Below are 24497 nucleotides of genomic sequence, written 5' to 3' on the forward strand. Positions count from 1 at the left end.
CGTTAGTAATCAAAAACTATTTAGCAAGCTAGGTACAGTGTCACATTGGATATAACAAACTCTCAATGTTTAGACAATCCAGAATATGAACTTATAGTACCTCAGGATACGTGGAACTCATGAACAGTCGGTCGTTATATATTTCTTAGAAACCAGAACATGGAGTTAAGAAGAACACATGTGTATTTGAAATGTTTATTTACTAATGCCGTCTTCTCAGGCGTAGTACCTTAGATAATAAAAGTACACATATTATCAGTAGCAAAATTACCAGCATAGTTACTAGTACATAAAAAGTGAATGGTGATAGTATGTTAACATGCTGTAAATGAATAAGAGTTAGCAACACTTATAAGCAGCCGCGGGCCGTGGAGGGAGTTACGGTGAGGCATGGAGGCGGGGAGGGGGAGAAGCAGGGTGGAGAATACAAGTACACATATTATCAGTAGCAAAATTACCAGCATAGTTACTAGTACATAAAAAGCGAATGGTGACAGTATGTTAACATGCTGTAAATGAATAAGAGTTAGCAACACTTATAAGCAGCCGCGGGCCGTGGAGGGAGTTACGGTGGGGCAGGGAGGCGGGGAGGGGGAGGGGCAAGGTAGAGAGGGCTCCACCCTGCTTCTCCCCCTCCCCGCCTCCCTGCCTCACCGTAACTCCCTCCACGGCCCGCGGCTGCTTATATCTCACCCTCCCTAATACACATATTATATTATTTGCTAAGAAGGTCTCTTTGTGTTGGTTTAGGGCGTGCCCATACTTTAGTGTCTTAGATTTGAAGGAATCACATCAGCATACACCAGCTCTCTCTTCATGTGAACCGCATCAACTGTTGTGTATGTGTGTTCGGCAAAGCAATATAAAACCCGCCTCATGCCCAGAATTGGCAGAAGTTGCACTTATGTTATGAGTATGAAGTCGTGGAGATCAGACCTCATAACAATTCTGTATCGTGTTGTTCTTGAAACTTTAGCACTCGCTGTACAGATATAGTTTAACAAGCAAAGCAGATAGTAGAGCAATAACATATTATTCTCATGTAAACCACGATGAACTACTAGGTGGAAAGCTAAAGCAACAACTAAATGTCGTGTGCAGAAGTTGCAAAAAAGGAAAAATGGCGTTTAAACCGGTAATGAGCCCATGCTAACTTAACACGGTGTAAAGATATCCAGGACCTAGATGACACCTCCTCATGATCCGGAAACGAACTGAATAAGATAATAGAAGTGCCATCTCATGAGAGCAGATTGCAAGTTTATATGTGGACGGTCCGCAAGGTAAAGCATTAAAAACTAGGAAAATTCAATGCTAAAGAAAAATAAAACAGCCAAGTACTTTATCGAGTCTTAAGCCAATAGGCAAGGTAAATAATAAAAACTTGACAATTAAGTCAATGAATTGTCAATGAAATGCTAGTACTCAGCATATGAAACATGAAAAAGGTCTATGACATAACTGTGTATGCAAAATAAGCTGCAACAGCCTCCAACAGGAAGTCACCGTCTTCATCCGAAAACAGTTCAGCCATCCAATTTAAAAGCGGAAAAGAACATACGTGCTCTCCCAGCACCGGATCCTCTATCACCATCAGAGGACAGCTCGGTGGGTTTTCAAGAAAGCTGTGTTCCAAGAAAGACTGTGCTGCCGCCAGTAAATTCCAGGGACCAAGTAGTCCATGCATCAATGCCACAGCCATAATCCTTTCGCCAGGACAAATCAACTCGTGAGTAATGATAGGAGTCATCAGCTGATTAAAGTCGACGTCAGGAGAAACCGGTCCGCAGAGACACAAATCAATGGCCCAATCGAAATCACAGGTCAGGCAGTGAAATACAGGCTGGACACAGGTGAAGTAGGAGAACCGAAAAGATAATCCATATGCCGTGCTTAATATCGCCAACGGCATTGTGCCATAATATTCTAGCATGCGATTGCGGAACAGTGTCAGCAGCTGCAGGGTCGGAGGTTGCATAGGAGGGACATCCATATTTAAAAATTTAAAAAAGTACAAGAGCGTCCGCTGGTAATGCAAGTAAAAATGCAATCCACGAACCAGAGTGGAGAAAATGGAATGAAAGGGAGTAGGGATGACTCCAAAGATTTTCTCAAATGAAGTCACGAGACCACTGGTAACAACTTTAAAAAAGTGTGCCAGGGATTTTGTGGAGGATGCGTTAAAGATAGTCGGAAACATGTTGCTGAAATTGAAAGGCAAACCTGTGTACGGGTGTTCGCTATGTGAAGTACGAAAGTTTCACGGGCCGAACTCAAGGCCACCTCTCTCTGAGACAAAAGAGCTCTTATTCTTGTCATGCTGTTGAAACGTGTCCCAAGGTTGGTATTTGTGGCCAGATTGAAAACTCCCTATGTTCATGTGTGGGAGGAAATAGAACATTTCTGCAGCAAATAACCCGTTCACTTACTGTTACGATAAAAGGAATACTTTTAATTAACTCAGAACAATCTTCATTATTGAGCATCAAATAACTACCATTTTCCAACAACTTGAACGTGGGGATGATAGCAGGAACTGGCGTGCCTTGCATCACGCAAGCCATATTTGGTCGCTGTTTGTTGCATGAATCGTGTAACTGTATGTGCCTACACATTAGTGAATGATCTGGCGTCTCAGTGCATTCCTCTCCATTCAGATAAACTTCTTGATCATCTTTGAAACATCTGTATGTGTATGGAAGCGACCAGACCTCATGAACAAAAGCACTACCTAAAGGTTCATAAAGACCTATTGGTATATATTTCATACAATTTGAAAACTTATATAAAGCAAAAGGCAGCGTTATTAAACCGTCGATAAGGCATGTTGCCAAAAAACCCGCAATCCTCTGCTGATGATGTCACTGAGCATGTCATGAATGATGTAATATGTGACATCATCAGTAGTGGATTATGGGTAATAGTATCTCTAGTTTACTCCCCTATAGCTGTCTTTCTTTTAACATAAGTGTGTGTTTCCTTCCCTTATACTTACTGTTTTTGGTTCGCTTCCAGTTCGCGTACCAGCGAGCGAACTAGGAAGCGAACTAAGAGAAATAGAGGTTGGCACAGTTCCAAATATTGTACCAATTTTTTAATAACGGGGAGGTAGTTCTGAAAAGAACTTTTTTTTTTATTTTTCTGAACATTTTTTTACTGTAAGGTTCCCGATTCGCGAAGCGGGAACGAAGAAAAAAAAATATTTAAAAAAATAATTATTCATAAACATATAAAATATATTTTTGGATTTAAAGAAGAATAAATTTTACAGCTACAGATATTAGCTGTTAAAAAACCAATGAAATTCACTGAAAAAACCATAGGTTATAGACCATATATAGTTAGGAATTAGCATTTACAAAACCTTGAAAATTCACTGAAAAAACCATAGGTTATAGACCATATATAGTTAGGAATTAGCATTTACTAAACCTTATTTTACTCACACAAAACCATTGAAATTCCATATATAGTTAGTTGCACTAACTATATATCGCGCACCCGCAATCCACTGCTGATGATGTCACATATTACATCATTCATGACATGGTCAGTGACATCACTGATGACATCACTGATGACATCTCAAATGACATCACTGATGACATCATCTAGTGTCTGTGTGTTTTTGTAAAGTTTAAATACGTTTTACATATTGAAGAATGACTGGATGTATGGAAGACTGAGTGTGTGTGTGGCTGGCTGGGAGGTGTGTGACTCTGTGCATATCAATGTGTACTTGTATCAGTGATTGTATAAGAGAGTAAGTATGTGTTAGTATATGTGTGAAAAGTATGGTGTTCTGTGTTTAACTATAGATGAGGAAATCGAAGTGTGATTGATTCTTCACAGGACTGACTAGGTGTATGAGTGCATATGATAGTGTTCTAATAATAACTGACTGTATGTATGAGTAATTGTATGGGTGAATGAGTGAATGTGTGTGTAGACGTACGAATCAGTGAGTGCGTATGTAGTAACTGGTATTGGTGTGTCATGATGTCATCAGTGATGTCATTTGAGATGTCATCAGTGATGTCATTTCAGATGTCATTAGTGATGTCATCAGTGATGTCACTGAAGTATGGTGTTCTGTGTTTAACTGTATAGATGAAGAAATGGAAGTGTGATTGATTCTTTACAGGACTGACTTGGTGTGTGAGTAACTCCATGGATGAGTGGCAGTGTGTGACTGTCTGCATAGGTGTATGAGTGCATATGATAGTGTTGTAATAATAAGTGACTGTATGTATGAGTTATTGTATGGGTGAATGAGTGAATGTGTGTGTAGACGTAGGAATCAGTGAGTGCGTATGTAGTAACTGGTATTGGTGTGTCATGATGTCATCAGTGATGTCATTTGAGATGTCATCAGTGATGTCATCAGTGATGTCATTTGAGATGTCATCAGTGATGTCATCAGTGATGTCACTGACCATGTCATGAATGATGTAATATGTGACATCATCAGCAGTGGATTGCGGGTGCGCGATATATAGTTAGTGCAACTAACTATATATGGAATTTCAATGGTTTTGTGTGAGTAAAATAAGGTTTAGTAAATGCTAATTCCTAACTATATATGGTCTATAACCTATGGTTTTTTCAGTGAATTTTCAAGGTTTTGTAAATGCTAATTCCTAACTATATATGGTCTATAACCTATGGTTTTTTCAGTGAATATATATATATATATATATATATATATATATATATATATATATATATATTTATATATACATATATATATATACACACACACAAAAGAAGGAGAGAACTCTGGGTAGTTCTCAAGTTTAGGTGGAAAGCAGCTCCTGTTAGAGCACTCTCAACACCAGCGACACTCTAGATCTGCTCACCTCAAATGTCTGTTTTTCTATCAAAGTCTTTAGGCATAGGATTAGCACAGTGCCATCCACGCCGAGATAGAAAAGGACAAAGTCTTTTGCAATTGCTACAGCAAAGTCTTTAAGCATAGGACTAGCACAGTGCTGTCCTTGCCGAGCTGTAAAATTACAAAAGCCATTTATCACTCCAGGCATAGTATTATAGCTTTGAATTGGTAAAATACCAACTCAAGCCAACCTGAAATGACTAAAAGCAACCCCTGACACAGTGTTTCGCTCTAATTCGAGCTCTTCAGAGAGGTATAGCTTTGTATAGACACAAGGGAGCACCCAGTTTAAGTCAAAACAAAACCCTTTCAGGCATTGAGTGACGCATAAATTATGCAAAAAAAGAAGGAGAGGACTCTGGGTAGTTCTCAAGTTTAGGTGGAAAGCAGCTCCTGTTAGAGCACTCTCAACACCAGCGACACGCCTTTTCGATCTCAGGCGTGGATGGCACTGTGCTAATCTAATGCTTATAGACTTTGATAGAAAAACAGAAATTTGAGGTGAGCAGATCTAGAGTGTAGCTGGTGATGAGAATGCTCTAACAGGAGCTGCTTAACAGGAGCTGCTTTCCACCTAAACTTGAGAACTACCCAGAGTTCTCTCCTTTTTTGCGTCACTCTATGCCTGAAAGTGTTTTGTTTTGACTTATACTGGGTGCTCTCTTGTGTTTGACAAAGCTATACCTCTCTGAAGAGCTCTAATTAGAGCAAAATACTGTGTCAGGGGTTGCTTTTACTCATTTCAGGTTAGCTTGAGTTGGTATTTTACCAATTCAAAGCTGTAATACTGTGCCTGGAGTGATAAATGGCTTTTGTCATTTTACAGCTCGGCAAGGACAGCACTGTGCTAGTCCTATGCTTAAAGACTTTGCTGTAGAAACGGCAAAAGACTTTGTCCTTTTCTATCTTGGCTTGGATGGCACTGTGCTAATCCTATGCTTAAAGACTTTGATAGTAAAACAGACATATGAGGTGAGCAGATCTAGAGTGTCGCTGGTGTTGAGAGTGCTCTAACAGGAGCTGCTTTCCACCTAAACTTGAGAAATACCCAGAGTCCTCTCCTTTTTTCATAATTTATGCGTCACTCTTTGCCTGAAAGGGTTTTGTTTTGACTTATACTGGGTGCTCCCTCGTGTATGGACAAAGCTATACCTCTCTGAGGGTTTTGTTTTGATATCGATATTATATATATATATATCTTTTTTGAAACACAAACCACAAGGTCATTGAAGGTATGCTTGAATTAATTTCAGCCACTGGCAATTGCTTTGCCACCTTAAGTGTATTATTTCTTTGGCCACTGTTCCACTGTAGACTAAAACTACTCATGATTCTGATCCAACAGTAACCGTTCCACAGTGACTGCCTGGATTGGTCCTCTCCAAGGAACAATTTGAGCAACCTCTAACCTAGTATCCCTAAACTGGTCTAGTTTATCCACTACTAGTGTGGAGAAGGGTGGCTCAATGTTCAGAGCGGCAGGCCCTGATGCAGAGGTCTGGCCTGGACCAGGGTTCAATTCCCGCCTCGGCGGGTCTTGGGCTCAATTTCCCCGGACCTGATCATTCTTGCCTCGGTGCCTATTCTAATCATGGGTCCCACTCTGCAACTCTGGGCAATAGCTTGCTTAATCTCCACAACGGCCCCAACAGCGCTAGGATGCCTGGCTTCACCTTGGGGGTACCCAGGAGTGGGCACTTCAAAGGGAAAGGCCAGGAAGGGTTCCACAGCGGTATGTGTACAGCGCCTTGAGACCCCTTCGGGGGTGATACATGCGCTATATAAGCACTACTACATTTACATCTACATTTACACTATTTCTTGCAAACTACAAAACTCTGAACATTAGCTTCTTGGCATCTGAGAATGAGGACAGCCTTATGCTTAGCAGAAGCTCTGCTATGAATAGAGAGCTGCTGCTTAACTGGCCCACATAGCTTTGGTTTCCCCGAACCTACAGGAGGCATGGAAAACTATCTGGAGACTGCAGCACTACACCGATCTCTACTTGGTTCCCTTCAATCTATCATAAACCCATTGAAGACAGGGTAAAGTGGTCAGCATGATAATCAACATGTTACTTACCTTAGGTAACTCCTTATCATATCCTTATTGTTTTGAGCCATAAAAGGCCATAACAATAAGCAACACAGTATAAAACACAACCTTATCTTGTAGAGACTCTATGAAGCCGAAGACTCCTTCCCTAAGAAGATTACCCAGGCATCAGGCTAGACCTGAAAAATCTTGGGCAGTACCCCTGCACGCTGCTAAGTAGTTACGATAAGCCCCATGTCAGCGTCATCCATGCTGGACGCAATGTGTGTGGTGCCTATATAGGCGCCACTCCAGTTGGCTGAAATACGTTTTATTACATGTCTATTTCTGTGTCAGAAGGGCAGAGCCACACAAGATCGCTGATTGACCAGTGTGCAGAAACAAAGTGCCTGCAGGTACATTTTTAGGTAAGACCACCAGTTTGAATAAAAGTGAATGCTGGAATAGAGTTTCTACCAGATAAGGTGCTACCAAATGTAAGTTACTTGTTCATCTGAAAGAGACTTTGAGCCACAGGCTTCTTAACATAGAATATATATATCCAAGCAAGACATCCCTGCAAGTGGGACAGCAAACTGGTTCAGACCAAAAAGTCCTGTAGGACTGAAAGGGCAAAGTGCCTGTCACGATGGACCGGACTTTCAATGAAGTAGTGTTTGGTGAACGTTTGCAAGGATTCTCACATCGCAGCCTGACAGATGGCCAAGATGGGAACCCCACATGGTAACACAGTGGTTGCAGATTTGGCCTGGTTGAATGAACCCGCAAGATCTCAGGAGGTTGCTTTTTGGTCAATGCATAGGAGATCCTAATGCAGAGTACAATCCATCTGGAGATGGTCTGTTTCTGGCCAGTTTTACCCTTCTTCTCTCCAGTGAACGCAACAGAGAGATGATTGTCCACCTGGTATTCATTTGTGCTATTGATGTAAAGTGGCCATGCTATTTTCGGGTTCAAGTGGTGGAGTCTCTTCTCCTCCTTTGAGCGTGAGGTGGAGCACAGACGGTAGGCAGCTATGGCCGGCATGGATAGTGTCTTTGTCAGAAAAGAGGCACAGGTGTGGAGAACAAATTGCTGTACAGATGGTGAATAGAAAGCACCTGTAGAAGATACGAGAGTTAGGTCATTTTTCAGGGAGTATCTCTAAGATGCCCTCTGAGTTCATTTTTCATCAAATCCCACACCGGCATCAGTGTGGGTTTAATGTGCTGAGGAGTTCAATGCCAATCTTCCTAGTTTTCAGTAAAGCCATCATGGTGCTGTGGAGTTCGTAATGACAAACTCCCAGGCCATAAACTCTTTATTGCAATACTGCACTTACGATGTCCAAGAATTGACTTAGACACTGTAGGGTACAGGGCTCATGCACCTGCACCCTCACCACTGGTATAGAGCGCCCATCTAGAGGGGTGGCTCACCTATGCCAGGGCAGTGGATTGTAGACATGGACCACAGGGATGTGGGCCATGACAACTCTTCACTTTGTTCTGCACCAAAACACGCAGCCTGCAATGGCAGTGTGTGTGTGTAAAGGTACAGGGCCTCTAAGAGTGGCACAATGAGTGCAGCAGCACTTGGAGGTCTTTCCTGGTCACAGTGCCCTTGGTACCTATGGCACCTTTTACAAGGGACTTACATGTGGCCAGGGAGTTTCCAATTGGGGTTTGCAACAGTACAGATTAGGGAAAGAACATAAGCCCTGAGTACCTGGTTGGCAGGAACCCTGGGCACACTCAGTCAAAGTACATCAACCTTTAGGCAAAAAGTGGGGGGCAACCATGCAAAAAGGGGCACTTTCCCACAACCCCTCCATACAATGTCCTTTTATTTAGTAAATACATGACACACCCTCACCCATAAATAAACTTTGCTTACCCTTCAATGCTAGTTATATTTTTGTTTTTATGGTTTTAAATTCATCATTGCTCAGAACATATCTGAATCAAAATTGTTTGTTATCATTTGCTCTGCACAAAGTTTTGATCGGGTTCTAATGGCAGTACTTCCTGCCAGACCTCAGCCCTGCAGCTTAGCCGGAGTTTCTTCTAGAAGGGTATGGCGATGCTTTGAATGGATGCATATGAAACCATGTGGTACCCAGGCTGTCAATGACACGGTTTCTTGGAAAGCTATGATGGAGTCGGATGTCACTGCCATTGAACCTTTTGTTTACTGTGTGTTATGGCCAGTGAAAGAATGGCAGTCTTAAACAGAAAGCATACACAAATGTTCTCCATTTACTGGGAGAAAACTTCCCGTGAGTGACAGATATTTTCTTCTTAATTTTCAGCAGAAATCTCCCGCTATGTTGATTTGCGTCTGAAAAAAAAGCGGCATTTTTGGAGCCAAAGTACTCCTGCCATATCCCAATGCAACGATTGGTAACGCAAAATTATGAGGCAGGTGGTTGTCCCGCTGACATTTAAATGAATCAATCCTCTGGATTCTGGAGGCTGTGTGATAACATGTACCACAGGGTAGCTGCAGTGATCTCTCAAGCAATACTTAAAGCATTCCAATTATGATTTTTTGCATTGCAAAATTAAGACTACTGTTGGTTTATTCACAATTCACAACATGAGATAGAATGATTCTAAAGACACACAATAAAATGTGTAAATTTACAACCTGTGACTGGAGAGACCGCGTCCCCCAAAGAGCACCTCAAAAACTCTTTCTTGATGTTTCCATTCGCACGTTTTGTGTTGGCTTTTTCTTTTGAAGGAGTAAGATCTAGGCTGGCAGCGAAACCAACACCTGTAAACAAATAATTCAGCATATTCACTATAAAATAAAAGTTTGAAGCAAAGCAGGAATTAATTTTGAAGCAATCATCAACAATAAAAAAGGGTAATTGCAAATTCTTATCGTTGTCAGCAGATTAAAAACAGACAGTGGTTCATTGTTTTGTAGTGAACTAAGATATATGTGGAGCACTAAGATGTGCATTATTAATGTGTATAATTGCACATAGGAAGCAGGCTATGGCACCTACTGGGGTTAGATTGGCATGGGGTCGGCCCCACCTAACCTCCCTGACAGGGGCGGTTTTTGTGTGAGGGTGTAGGGGATCTGCCCCAGTTACTTTCACCCCCTGGGTTGGCCATTGGAAGAGTGTAAAACATAATTGTATTTATGTTTTTCATTTTTCTAAAATTTGCACGCACAAGATACACCTCTAGCCTTTGTTGCTGTGGGTCGCCATTTATGATTAGTCTCCTGTCACTGCAAGCAACGCTGATCCTCTTCATTCATAAAAGGAGCTTGGGGATGGGCCCTGCGGAGTCTTTTGCCAGGCTGACGAGCTCACAGCCATGAGGACTGTGAGGTCATCAGTCTGGCAAAGACATAGCCTCGAAGACCAGTCTCCACCCCCTGATGACGTGGAAGTAAAGTTTTCCCCGGGCGCGTCAGGCTGAAGCCTGTAGTGCCCGGGGCTTCATGCCAGTTAGGGAATGGAGAGGAAGGTCAACCCACCCTTTCCCAATTCTATGGCAGGACCGGAGGCTTCTGATTATGATTTCTCATTTCTTTACTGCAAAACACAGCAGCCAATGAAAGTAAAACTACATTAGTAAAAAACTACAATATCCATGAGGCTTTGAACCACGCCTCCAATGTAACGTCCAATCACATCATGAACAAGCATACAAAGTAGAGAGACACTAATCCTGCCTCCTCTTTCTTTGCTGCTCCGCAGCCCAGATAAGTGTTGTCTTGTAACGCTTGAAGCATTTGAGTTAATGATTATATATTGATTTGTTTATGATTACGGTGTTAGCCCATTTGTATTCTTGCTTACTGTGATTGACTCGCTTTGCCAGCACTGTTCGCGGCGATCCTTGCCCCTTCCCTCCCGGACTTGGAGCGCGTCTTCTCCGGCCCGCTCTAAGCCCTTTCAGGGTTTTTCCCTCAAGCGCGTATTGCGCTTTAGGCTCGTGTCCCCTAGCTGCCGGCAGCCGCGGCTGCTTTCCGATCGCGTCCGCGCTGAGGAGGGACTTGGCCCCCCCCTCGGGAGTGAGACGCACGCCGAGGCCTGCTCGGCTTTCAGCGTGCGTCTCGGGAGCTCGCGTGTGTGTCCTTGTATGCGCACAGCCCCGCGATTGTGTGCCATCAGACGCTCTACCCCCGGCTGAAGTGGGGAATCACGCAGTTGGCCAGGAGCCGGTAGGCCGTTTTTTGGATGCGAAAGGCAGCGTTTTTTACCCACGATTGAATCGAAGACTGTAGACATTAACCCCTACCTTCCCTAAGAGTGTGGAAGTAGGGTAATTTTTGGAAAGCCCCTTTTTACCTAAAATAGGGGTTACTTACCTCCTTAAGTCCTAGAACAGGACTGAATATTTACTGTTGGTGATATATATATATATTTTTGGTAATTTCCCCGGCTCCTGTGCCTGGCACTACTCCTATCCGACGCCCTATACCGGGGCTGTACTTTGAGCTTCCTTCTGGGGATTTGATTGGAATTGCAATTCCAGTGTGATGATGGCAGAGTTTGACTGCTACCAAGAGTAGGTACCTGCGTGTACTGCACAGGGAGAAGAGGAATATTATGATGAAGAGTCCATGGAGGACCTCATTGACAAGAAGCTTGATGCCAAATTAGACAAAGCCTTGTCATCCGCCCTGCTTCCCTTAACAAAGAAATTGGAGCTGCTCGTCCCTGGTGCTCCCAAGGTTCCCCCCCTCCTTCCACAACAGGTCAGACCCCTTCTCCAGTTTCCCGTGCGCCCCCAGAGTCCTCGTGGCCCCACGCAGATTCCTACTCTAAACTGTGCAAGTCCAAGGAAGGCGCCAAGGATGGCACCCCTTCCCTCCACCCTCCCCATTCTTTCCCTATCCTGGTTACTGACACCTCCACTGGTACAGACACGGACACAAGTTCTTCGCCTTCTCCTAAGCGTAAGTGCGCCAAGAAGCGCAAACATTCTTCGTCCCCTGTTACTCCCTCTCCCTTCTCGTTTGACCCGGCGGACATCGTCCACCCTAGATCTTCTGACTGGGTCCCCCCCCTGCGGTGGTGGAGTATCTCCAAACCCACCTGTGCAAGGGGTTTGATAAGGAGGTCAGAGCACGCCTAAAATCTGAATGTCCCCGCCCAGACCTAGCCCACAAGGTAGCCCTTACCCCTGATATTGATACGTCCATGACCACCTTCCTTAAGAAATATAAGAAGGATCCCAAGAAAGGGATTGACCGCGCGCTCAGAGCGTGCCAAGACAAGGTCCTCGACCTTTCGGGCCCGTTGGCAAAGATCCTAGAATTGGGTCTCCAAGCCCAAGAGACCAGCGCCATCATTCACCCCGAAGTTCTGGCTGGCTGGGCACAACGGGCTATTTGCATGCTGGGGAACGCTAACTGCGCCCTTGCTTCCGAGAGAAGGAAATCTGTTCTACTTCGGAGCAATCCACAGTTGGTGGAACTGGCCTCTTCAGAACCAGGACCCCTGGCGGAAGGACAGTTGTTCGGAGACAAATTTGTTAAAGACATTGCAAAATTTGTTAGTACCTTTGCGTCCCTGGATAAGTCTCAGGCCTCCTTGAAAAGGGTGTTAAATCAGGTCTCTGGAAGGGCCGGGCATGGCAGAGGATGCTCGACCGGCCGCTTCTCCAATACCAGTCCTCAGAGAGGATACGCCCCCGACGGGGCAAAGGATACACCCAGGAACCCGACCAGGCGGGTTTCTATCCTTCCAGATCCCGCGGCTTCAGAGGCCGCTATAATCGAGGTGTCAACCGAGGCTACAAGAACTTTGATAATCAGTCCTCTGGTAAGTCCGGTCAGTCCTGTCATTCCCCTTGGTGGGAGGTTGCAACACTTTGTGATAAATTGGGAGAAACTCACTGCGGATGTCTGGATCCTTCAGACCGTGCGGGGCTACCAGATAGAGATGCTGGAGTGTCCCCTTCAACCTTTTCCCCCGCATCCTCTCCTTTTTTCCCTTCTAGAACAGAGTTTTATAGACTCAGAACTAGAAGACTTGTTGGCCAAAAAGGCTATTGCTGTAGGACCCTTCATCCCAGGAGGTTTCTGCAGCAACGTCTTTTTGGTACAAAAGAAGGGTGGCGGTCAGCGCCTGGTCTTAAATCTGAGAGATTACAACCCCTTTGTTGTGCATCGTCACTTCAAGATGGAGGGTATTCACCTCTGGAGGGATCTCCTGTTGGAGAAGGACTGGATGGTCCGCCTAGACTTAAATGATGCGTATCTGACGGTCCCTATTTGCCCCTCATATCAAAAGTTCTTGCAATTTCCATGGAAGGGGATATGGTACCGATATCTGTCACTCCCCTTCGGCCTGTCCTCAGCGCCATGGGTGTTTACCAAACTCCTCAAACCAGTGGTCTCTCGCCTTCGTATGTCTCATTGTTTATCTCGACGACATGCTGATTCTGGCGCAGGATCGAGATCTCCTCCTCACTCATTTGGAGTGGACGGCGTCCCTGCTATAGAATCTGGGCTTCATTATCAATGCCAAGACGTCTGTGATATTAACAAGCCAACAGATGGAATTTCTGGGTTTCTTGATAGATTCAGTCTCCACCCAACCCCTTCTTCCAATGTCCAAAATCAGGTCCATCAAGAGGGAAATCAGATCCACCTTAGCCAAGGAGATGATTTCTCTGAGGGTGCTGGCGAGAATCGTGGGCCTCCTGGCCTCCTCGATCCAGGCTATTTTCCCAGGACCGTTGCATTACAGGGACCTTCAGAGACTAAAAATCTTCTACCTGAGGAAGAATTACCATTACGACCATCTCATTCCACTCTCTCCAGAAGCTCGAGAGGAGCTTCTATGGTGGTTAGAACACATGACGGCATGGAATGGGCGAGCGATATTCGGCTCCGCCCCAGACGTGGTGATCGAGTCCGACACCAGTCAGTGGGGTTGGGGCGCTCGCTGTGGAGAGTTTACCACAGGAGGACGATGGTCAGCAGACGAACTACGCTTACACATAAATTGTCTGGAGTTGCTAGCAGGGTCCTTTGCCATCAAGTCTATCTCACTGCTGAGGAGCAACTGCTGCATTCTTCTGAGAATGGACAATGTCTCAGCGGTGAGATACATCAACCACCTAGGGGGGACGAGGTCCCGAATGCTAGTGCACATTGTGAAGGAGTTTTGGCAATTTTGCCTGGACCGCAAAATCTCTATTGTGGCGGAGTATCTTCCCGGGAAGTTCAATCAGGTGGCGGATTGGAACTCCCGGTTCCTTCGCGACTTCAGCGACTGGAGACGTATTCCCTCGCTGTTTGCGCGGATCATGGATATGCTAGGCCCCTGCCAGATAGATCTGTTTGCCTCACGCCTCAATGCCCAACTTCCCCGGTTCTTCAGCTGGAGACCAGACCCGATGGCGATGGGGACGATGCGTTCCATCAGCATTGGGGACAACAGAGGAATTATGCTTTTCCTCCGTTTGAATTGATACAGAGAGTGGCGGCCTTTGTCCGGCGCCAGAGGGCTTTTCTAGTACTAGTGACCCCGTTTTGGTCGACTCAGTCATGGTTTCCCACACTGTTGGAGCTGTCTGTAGACCTTCCATTTCAACTCCCAACTCTCCCGACACTTCTCCAGGATCCAGTGGGGTCGTGCCACCCCTTGATCCTGCAGAATCAGTTAACATTGATGGTGTGGACGCTCTCCGGAGACACGAGGGCATTGCAGGACTTTCACAGGCAGCTGCCAATTTTATGCAACAAGCGTGGGCTCCTTCCACCCAGAAGCGATATTCTGCTTCATGGAAACGATGGGTGGGTTGGTGCCTTTCAAAACAGGTGGATCCCGTGGGATCATCTATAACTGAAGTACTGAATTTCTTGTCTGAGTGTGCTGAGTCAGGGCTGGCTTACAGGTCAGTTAATAATTTTAGGTCTGCTATTTCCGCTGGTCACGATCAAGTTGATGATAAGCCTGTGGGGATGCATCCCTTGGTCTGTAAATTACTTAGAGGGGTTCGAGTGACTAATTCACTTCGGCCTAGGTATTCCACGTTGTGGGACATTACTAAAGTGCTCTCTCTTATTTCCTGTCGAAGGGTGTCGGATGTTAGAGCCTTAGTCCTAGCTGGTAGGATGTTTTCCCCGTAGGGGGTTTCCTTCATTATCACGAGAAGGACTAAGACCATGTCTAGGTCAGTGGAGTACCCTGCTTTTCCACACAATAACAAGGTATGTGTTTTACAATGTTTAAAAGTTTATGAAGAACGTACCATGTCTCACAGGGTGGACCCTTTGGGTCAGTTATTGATTTCTGTTCAAAAGCCGTTCAAACCTGTCGCTGCTGCTACTCTAGCCAGGTGGGTCAGGTGGATTATGTCTGAATCTGGTATTGATGTTTCTGTTTATGGTGCTCACTCCGCTAGAGGAGCGATGGCTTCTAAGGCCTACTTACTAGGGTCCCGATTGGAGGACATTCTTAAAGCAGCGGATTCGTCTTCAGACTCAATGTTTAAAGTATTTTATTACAAACCTATTCCTCATGTTTCGGATGCTGTGATTGATGAGCTTTGAACCAGCATAATCAGAAGCCTCCGGTCCTGCCATAGAATACAAACTTTTCCAGCTATCGCAACAAGAATTTTAGATTCTATTAAGGACACGGAGGCGAGGATTATCCCACCCGTTGGGACAGTTATTCAACAGTAAAGTTGTTTTAATTTTATGTTGTTTAACAACTTTATGCCCACCCTATTAGCAATGTAGTTGTGGGCTCCTTTTCTCAACCATGTTTTTCTATTATAGGAAATGATGCCAACAAAAGTTGAGTGCCTTCTCCGGATGGAGTTGATGTGCCTTCAGGATGGAAGCGGTCGCCTTCGCTGGTTTTGGATTGTTCTCCGTTGAGAACCTGTTACAGGAACTGTTAATTTCTCTGTTGAGAATTCAAAGACTTTGTTTGTTCTTATGGGACTACTTCGAGCAAAGAAAGAGGAGGCAGGATTAGTGTCTCTCTACTTTGTATGCTTGTTCATGATGTGATTGGACGTTACATTGGAGGCGTGGTTCAAAGCCTCATGGATATTGTAGTTTTTTACTAATGTAGTTTTACTTTCATTGGCTGCTGTGTTTTGCAGTAAAGAAATGAGACAGCATAATCCTCGCCTCCGTGTCCTTAATAGAATCTAAAATTCTTGTTGCGATAGCTAGAACATTTTGTATTCCTCCCTGTGACGAGTTGGGAAAGGGTGGGGTAAAGGCTTCAGGCAGGCGAGATGGGAGCAGAAATATTGAGTCTGCGCAGTTTGTCATCAGGATTTCTGCAGACACACTGCGCAGAATCGAGGTGTGTGCTTCCTGCGTTTCTGGTAATTGTAGGCCGTGTGGAGTCCAGTTGCAGCTCCAGGGAGCGTCTGTGCTTAATTGACAAGGCAGTCAGGAGCAGCTGCAGCAGCAAGAATTTGGGCACGGCCAGTGTGCATTACGTAGAAACAGTCTGATCCCAAAGGTTCACAAATGGACCAGTCACCAAGCCCAGGCAGGTGAGTTAACAAAAGCTAAGTGGTCCATGCATCTGCAAAGCCATACAGAATCACCTTCAGTGAGTGACAAAGCTTGTTACTTTGACAGTGAATCTGAACGGTTAAACCCAAGTCCGGACTCAGCAGGGGGTTTAATTGGTAATTAATGGCTACGGTGTGCTAGCTGGACGAGCACGATGTATTCTTTTCAAAGTTTTCAGGTCTGAATTCCTAACTCATCTGGAGGAGAAGGGGAGGCCGGGGTGTCAGAGGGAAGATATTTCAGTTCATCACTGGCCATAAATCAGCAGCAGTGGTCTGGTGCCATTCTCGAGAGATTTAATGTTCATGTGGCTGTGCCACCTTTCTTTTATAATACAAAACATATTTTTGGGTGAGCACAAAACGTCTCCAATAATGAGTAAAGGATGATTTATCAGTCTTTGAAAACTTAAAAATTAAAGTTTCAGTTATTTTGGAAAAGTAGCTAAGTAACAGCAGCTTTTCAGGTGAAAGCATCCAATCCAATGAATGGCTACGTTAGGATGAGAGTGAGATGTTAGTAAAATCTGGGCAACATTGATTTTCGTGTATTTCTGTGTTTGGACATTGTCACTGTTGATCATGTTAGTGACATAAATAGACAGACAGGAGTGCCCGAGTTCACTGAGGCTTTTGTGTGGACTATGGAGGGTTTTAGTGTAACTGGAAGCATGTTGCTGATATGCACATAAACCAGAGCCTGGATTCTGCCTCAGCAGTGAGTTACTTAACTTGCTGCATGATTTCTTATTAGCTCTGTAGAACAAGCATTGGCTTAGCCAATAGGTCGTGCCTTTTCGACCTTAGAAGTGTTAAGTTATCCTGCACAATATCCTTTGTGCAACAACATCAACTGTTGCATGGCTAAACACTTATAAGGTCCCAAAGGCGAGACCTATTGGCTATGCCAATGCTTATTTCTAAAGGGGCCAGTGATGTGGAGTTTTTGGCAAACAACTGTGCTACAAAGCTGGATGTGTCCCCAACCTTGTGGGCTCCTGGAGAAGCTGAATAGACAGCCATAATGCGGCACCACGCTCAAAGTCACGGCCCACTGCACTTAAATATGGCTGTCTTTTACTACCAAAACAGGGAACAAGAGGGCAATTTACTTTTCGTGTATTAATGCCCATGGACCCCTCTAATGCAACTGCCAGTGCAACAGCGAGACACAACATCGTTGGATTGGAATTGTCTGTACAGTCACTAAAAAAAAAATATGCAATAAGTCTCGCGTTGTAGAAATTTTGACCTATTGTTATTGTAAATTGCAATGCCTTTTCTTATTGCAGGATTTTTAAACACCTAAATAAAAGGCATTGTCATTTCCAGTGCCAATTGCTCAAAATCTCGCAATTGCGAGACGTATTATGTTGGAAATGCTTGTTCTTGTCAGAAAACAATTAATCTTCACAGCCATTTGAAAGTAAAGTTACTGGCACAGGCTCGTTTCCCACTGCAATGAATACCTATAACTTTTACTAACACATTTAAGACTGCAGTTAGACCCACAGACACAAGTCACTAATAACTGTAAACAACTGTGCGACAGTTACGCATAATCCGATTATACAATGAACCATAACAGGTTTACACTAAACAAAAAGCAGTTGGAAAGAGATGAAAACGCTACATTCTTTGCAAAGAGTCTAATCCCAAGCGTAGGTTTAGCAAATCAGTTTAGTAGTTGGTGAAGAAGTCAAATTAACAGGATAACTACTCGTAAAATATAACTGCTCCAATCAAGGTTAAATGACAAAATATTTTCAATAAAACATTATTTTCTTACACAGTAGTAGAAACCCACACGTTACATACTTAACACAGCTGTAGTAGGGCCGCGGTGATCGATTAAACAATGCATTTATGTTTCAACAATTCTTCACTGTTGAGCTTTCATGGGGTTGCGCCCCCTTTGAATAACATGTTAGTACAATCCAACGTGACGCAGATGAAATATTTGTGCCGAGCGTACCGTACGGCTTTGCTCTTTGTGGTGTTCGATGTCAGGAGGGGGGAGGGTGTGATCTAAGGGGGCTGATGCCTCGGTGCTTAAGGATCCTTAGGATGTGGAAAGGCAGGGGGAGGATGCACCCACACTATTTTTGTCACTCCCTTGGACTAGGAATGCAAGCACCATTGAGCATCTTCGCGCACGGTCACCGAGTTCCTGGTAATAGGGGAATTTCATACACTCTCTTGACACAAATAAAACTGTCAGTTAGGTGACAGAGATCAAGACAACAATACAGATACCCATGCACACTCTAAGATAGGTATAATGTGTGAACCTCGTAACCTTACGCGGTTCACACACGAGAGGATGTTCTTCGCTAACGCACCCGTCTAACAACACGCACCCTCGCCTTGAAATTCATTCCATTCCCGTTATACCTACGGGAATTCCCTGAGCAAGAACACGCCAAAACACTCCTTTCGAACAGACGATTTTTTCTGGTCCAGAGCCCTGTCGGGTTGGAATTATCACAGACAGAGCGACCTTTCAACTTCTATTCTATCTTGTACAGCCCTGAAGAGTCGTAGGCAGACTGTGCCGCATGCGACGAAACACGTGTCGGGTGGTCCTTTCCGTGTCTGAACATTAAAAGACACTTCACATTAACGCCTATTTTGTTTCATAAATATAACTATTGTATTTTTGTTTTTCCATGCCTTTGTCTCCACAACATTCTTCAAGTCTACACTGACTTTACTTCTTTATTTATCTTGGAGTGTGCATGGGTATCTGTTTGTTGTCTTGATACAGTGTCAGCCTATGGTTGACACTACATTGGGGGGTTATAGGGTTCATCCCCCCACCCTTTTTGCACCTCAAACTCTACTGTTAATCATTACTTTTCTTGAGAAATAGCGTTAATGTATAGCAGTGCGCCCTAGACCTATGATAAAAACCTTTTCTCTGACCCTTAGAGTTGACAGAGAGCATACAATAAAACGCTCTTGTTTGAACAGAATAGCTTGGGCACAGTGTTCTACAAAACAGATTTGTTGCGGTCTAGGGAGGAAGTTACAGGAGCAGACACTAGCCAATAGTATAATTTTTACCATCAAGCACTTTGGTAACTAAACCGTACCTACTGTTCTGTGTGTTTTCCGAGGTTGCTTCATTACAGCTTCTAAAAGCTTTAATTTAGACATTGTACTTTACCGATTTCAAAACATAGGCCCCCAAATACCGAATGGCTAATTAGATGAGTATGCTGTGGAGCGAGTCATATTTACTAGTAAATAAACAAACAAGCAATGGCCGCGTGAAGAGCTGACGAGGAGGGAGGGACTAGGGGAGGGGGCACGAAAGTGAAAGGAAAATGAAGAGCTGAGGGAGTGGGAGGGAGTAGGGGAGGGGAATCACGCGCGCACTGTAAGGCTTAATGAGCCAACGCAGCAAGCCAAATGGCAGCTGTGCATGTTGCGCGCGCTTGTGCGCGTAATTGCAAGCTTGTGGCCGGCATGGGTAGCGCTTTCAAAACCAGCTACTAAATTTCTCGCTAGAGCAACGCATGCGCTGGCTCTAACGAGACCTAAAAAAATGAGCTCCTTCAGTAAACCCCTTTGCTTCGTGGGGGGTGGGGCGGTGCCTGGTGGGAAAACATCACTGGCCATAAATCAGCAGCAGTGATTGTGTGCCAGTCTGAGTCCCTGTCTCAGCAGTAGCAAATTAGATTGGACTTGTACCATGTTCCTGCTCTTACATTTTTGTTGCTGTGTTTTTTTTTAACTTCTTCAAGCTCAGTCGTGCCCTGCATGATGTTTAAAAAATCTCTAAACCACTCACTGAAGACTGCATTTTTTGTTTAAAAATCTTTGTCCATCAATGGATTGAACATTTTTAAGAGAGGCTTTAAATTTGTGTGATTTGACAGGCCTTGAGACCTTATTCTGTATTGTCATTGAAAATTAAAGTCTTTTTTTTTTTTTTAAACTTGCTTAACAGCTGCTTTTTTGGTGAAATCATCCAATCCAATTAATGACGGAGGAGAGTGTATGGTGTTCATATAATTTTGCCAACAGCGATTTTTGTGTATTTATGTTTGGATACTGTGGATCATGTTAGTGTATAAACAGACAAAAGTGCACAACAAGTGCAGTGTGGCCTTTGTGTGGAGGGTTTTGGTGTCACTGAAAGCATGTTGCTATGCACATAATACAGAATCCAGACTCCACGTCAGCAATGAGTTACTTGGGTTACTGCAAAAAGTATTTCTTTTAAGCTCTGTGGGGGTAAGGCTGGATTTAGAAGAGAGGCAGCTAGGGGAGCTGGGATTGTATGCAGCATCACCCCAAGAATGCAATCACTCTGGAGGGGGTGACTCCGGGACCGCATTTTGCTGTTTAGTTCAATAATATGTTCATCCCTCACCAGGAATCATTGTCTCCTTGCCATTGGTCAGTCACATCCTTGAAATAGGTGTGTTAACTGGCATCCACGTTTGTTGCCTCTTTTTCTGAGAAACCAATCACGAAATGTCTCACCATCTGCACACATTTCTTAAAAAGAAATCCTGGCTTACTTACAAAGCTAGGATATTTCCAAGGTACTTTAAACTTTCTTGTACAAAAGCCTATGAAAGCTATTGCTTTTTGTTCCTTTTATCTTAAACATAGCTAGAAAATGCATAGTTTTATCTAATTGTTTGCTAACGATTTACATGGGAAATGGTGACTGGCCTCACAAAAATGCTGTGTCTCGTTAAACTGAACCCCGATGCTTTACCCTTCCTCCCCCGTGCACTGCCCAGCCTCACCACTCTCAAATTTCACCAGCCACCACTGCTCCCTGAGCAGGAGTATCAGCACAGATGGGCAATGTGAGATAGTACCATTACTTGTCACCAGAGCTACTACACCATTAATAGAATTCCAAAGCACTAGACATTCTTAGCAGGACTGTCACACATTGAATGAAATAGTGCAGATACTTCTCAGCAGAGCTGCTATACCTTTAAAGAGGGAAGTAGCAGAAGTTGTGGCATTCTCTGCAGAGTTTCTATGAAATAAGTTGGTATTAGAGTTACCTGCTCTACATACCACATGACCACAGTTTAATTGCTTAGTGCAGTCCTTTCATTTACAGATTACAAGAAGATAGGTAGCGAGGTGAGATGATGAAGGTAGTTAAGAAAGATGCAATGTAGAGAAATCAGTGAACTAGAGAGAGATTATGAGAAAAAGCATAGTCAGAATGGTCAGGCAGCAACACAAAAAGAGATAATGAGAGGGGTGAACAATAGAAAGGTAGAAGTAGTGTAGGGAGAAAATAGATGAAAGCGATATAAGTCATACATAGAAAGAGTTGGGATTGACGCAGAGGTAGATAGACTCAGAGAAAAGTAGAGAGGCAGATACAGACAATCATGTAAAAAAGAAAGGGAGAGCAGATGTAGAATTGGTAAAGTGAAAGAGAAAAAGTGTAGAAAGAGGTGGAACAGTGAGTACTGATATAGGTGCAGAGAGAAAAGAGTAAGGTAGTGCTAGAGTTGAGGTAAAGGAACAGATGAAAAGAAAGGACAGGTGGGGTGGTGGAGAGGAGAGAACTGTGACAGAGTGAGATACAGTAGTGGCATGTCTCTAATGACAGGAAAGAGGAATACAACTGCTTTAATTTCCATGTGTTACAAGAGAGTTCATAACATCATGGGGAGACATGACATAAGCTTAGTTCTACTGAGTTTTTTTTTTTTAACAATCACCTGCCACCAAGGGAAAGATTGGGCTCCAGGCCCATCTCCCGTGGGTTTACTAGTGGAGATAAGTTTCCTGTCTCAAACTCAAATAGATTCTCCACACTTTCTGACCTGGATGGCCTAGACTTAAGACCAGCCCTGCCTGCCAGTCATGCCAGCCCATTGTTGGGTCGATGATTCTTACCTCCCCTTTTCCTAAGGATGGGTCAGTCATAACTTTATCTCCTGTGCCATTAAGCTCTGAATTTAATTCTTTAGATTCAGGTTTTCTATCAACTAGTTGTGCTGGGTTTCAAGTCGAATCTCTCCTGGTGATCGTGCTCTGTTGTCTCGCGTGATACAGCTTCTCTTCGGCCTCCTACCACGACAATTGTCTCCTGGATTGGGGCAGAGTAATGATCTTTGAGGAACTCTGGTGTCCAAAGTGAAGGAGGCCGGGCTGACCGACCAGGTGGGCCTGTCAGCAAGGAGTAAATCCTGTGCATTGGAGGACCTTGGACGCCGTTGCTGGATCAGTATGGCATGGGAGGTAGTGTCAAAGGCTGTGGAAAGACCTAGTAGTATAAGGGCCACGGTGTCACCTCTGTCCATGGTCATCCATATGCCATCTGTGATGGCAATGAGGACAGTCTGTGTACTGTGGTTGGACCTGAATCCAGATTTAGTGTAGTCAAGGAAGTGGTTGTCAGTGAGGTAGGTGGCTAGGCATTTGTTTATCATTTCTTCAATTTCTTTTGCTGCTATGGGAGCAGGGAAATAATTTCCCTATCAAATACCGTGTTAACAGTTTAGAAGGTATATGAGACTGTAACAACAAAACCTATTTGACAGATAGTTCTCGGCAAGGATGAGTTTTGTAGACACTAGTGCCTGTCCTGCTGAGGTGTGTTGGTGTCTTCACTGATTTCAAGGATCACATTTCAGTCCTCCACCTCCTAGAGGTTTTTGTGCTGCTGTTTTTTTCCTCCAGTTGTGACCCTCCCTGCACACCTGTCTAACATTTCATACTTATTGTTGAAAGGCATTTTTGGTTTCTGGTAGCAATTGTCTTTCCCTCAGACAGAATTGGAACAAGCATCCATGTTCAATCCTTCAAACAGGGAGAATTTCTGGTTCAGGTTTGGAGCTCTGCTGTTTGCCAATAAGGCATATGTGACATCACAGGGCTCCAGACACCACATAATTTCTCAGTGCAGATGGTTTGTGGAAACAATTCTGTCCAAACTGAATTGGCCACATATTGATGCTAGTAACTGAGCCTGATGGAAACTACATTTCTAGCTGTGGCTTCTGTTCCGCCATGGTTATGCAACTTTTTATTTTGCTTTTGATGGATGGTGATTATTGGGAGAAGCTTTGTCTAACTGTTCTGATGAGGACTCTATCCTAAATCATACTAAAAGGGTCAAAATAATGATAATTGTAGTGATATACCCCTTGACCAATAACTAAATGTAGTGGATATTTATTCGATGCTATACCTTTTCACTGTGCACTTTATTTTTTAAACACTGTTCATTCACTGAACTATTTTAATGCTGTTTACCTGTTGTATGTACTGAATGTTACCAATTTTATCTCTTCCAATACCATCTGTACTATCGGATGGTGAATCAAGATCATTAAACCAACTTTTTATATATATATTTTTCAGGCCTCCTTTTACTTCATTCAGTGAAATGCTCACTGCTGTTGTCTCACAGTAGCCAACCGATTAACAAAAGCAAATTACTGATTGGGAACCCTGTCTTCTTGTTTTTGTTCAGGCGAATTTCAGTACTAAAACATATGAATTTTCTCCTACTTCCGGTAATTTGGAATACACGTGAAACGGTCCTACAGTTAATCTTAATCTTTAAAACCCCTGTGAACTACATAGATACACACACTACTGTATTTAAATCGATAAATGCTTCGTAAGCTAATGATCCTGTAGCATTTAATACTCTTAGTGAGAAATGAACAATACCAACAGAGGTCTTCCTATTTTTTAGATGGAAAACTATCAAAACAACATTAGGCAAAGCATTGAGTGCTGTACATGACTGGAAAATATACATTTTCTAATTAACTGCATTTGTATAATCTACTTGCATCCTCTTATCATTGCAAGGCCCTGCAAGTGTGTGTACAACCGAGTGATTCTAATGCGTGCATGGAGTCCTATTCACTCAACAAACTCGTTCTCTGCAAGAGGACTTTTAAATTATTACAGCATTTTTTTGTTTAACCTATTCTAGTACAAGATAACCCTGTTCGTAATATTGTCAATTTCCAATGTCATTTAATTTAGAGGCATCAAAAAGCAACTTTTTCGTCTAACACCAATTAAAAAAC

At 43.7% G+C, this 24497-nt stretch overlaps 1 protein-coding gene across 1 annotated transcript in view; it reads right to left on the minus strand.

Moving 5' to 3' along the window:
- The window catches only part of LOC144821249 (protein NEDD1-like), a 478128-nt gene that overhangs the window by 120209 nt on the left and 333422 nt on the right, over window positions 1–24497 (minus strand). Inside the window, exon 10 of the mRNA XM_078678026.1 lies at window positions 9581–9709. Coding sequence (XP_078534152.1) covers window positions 9581–9709 — 129 coding nt within the window. The remainder of the gene's footprint in view (window positions 1–9580; window positions 9710–24497) is intronic.

Source organism: Lissotriton helveticus, chromosome 1_1, assembly GCF_964261635.1.
Source record: "Lissotriton helveticus chromosome 1_1, aLisHel1.1, whole genome shotgun sequence".
Taxonomy (NCBI): Eukaryota; Metazoa; Chordata; class Amphibia; order Caudata; family Salamandridae; genus Lissotriton; species Lissotriton helveticus.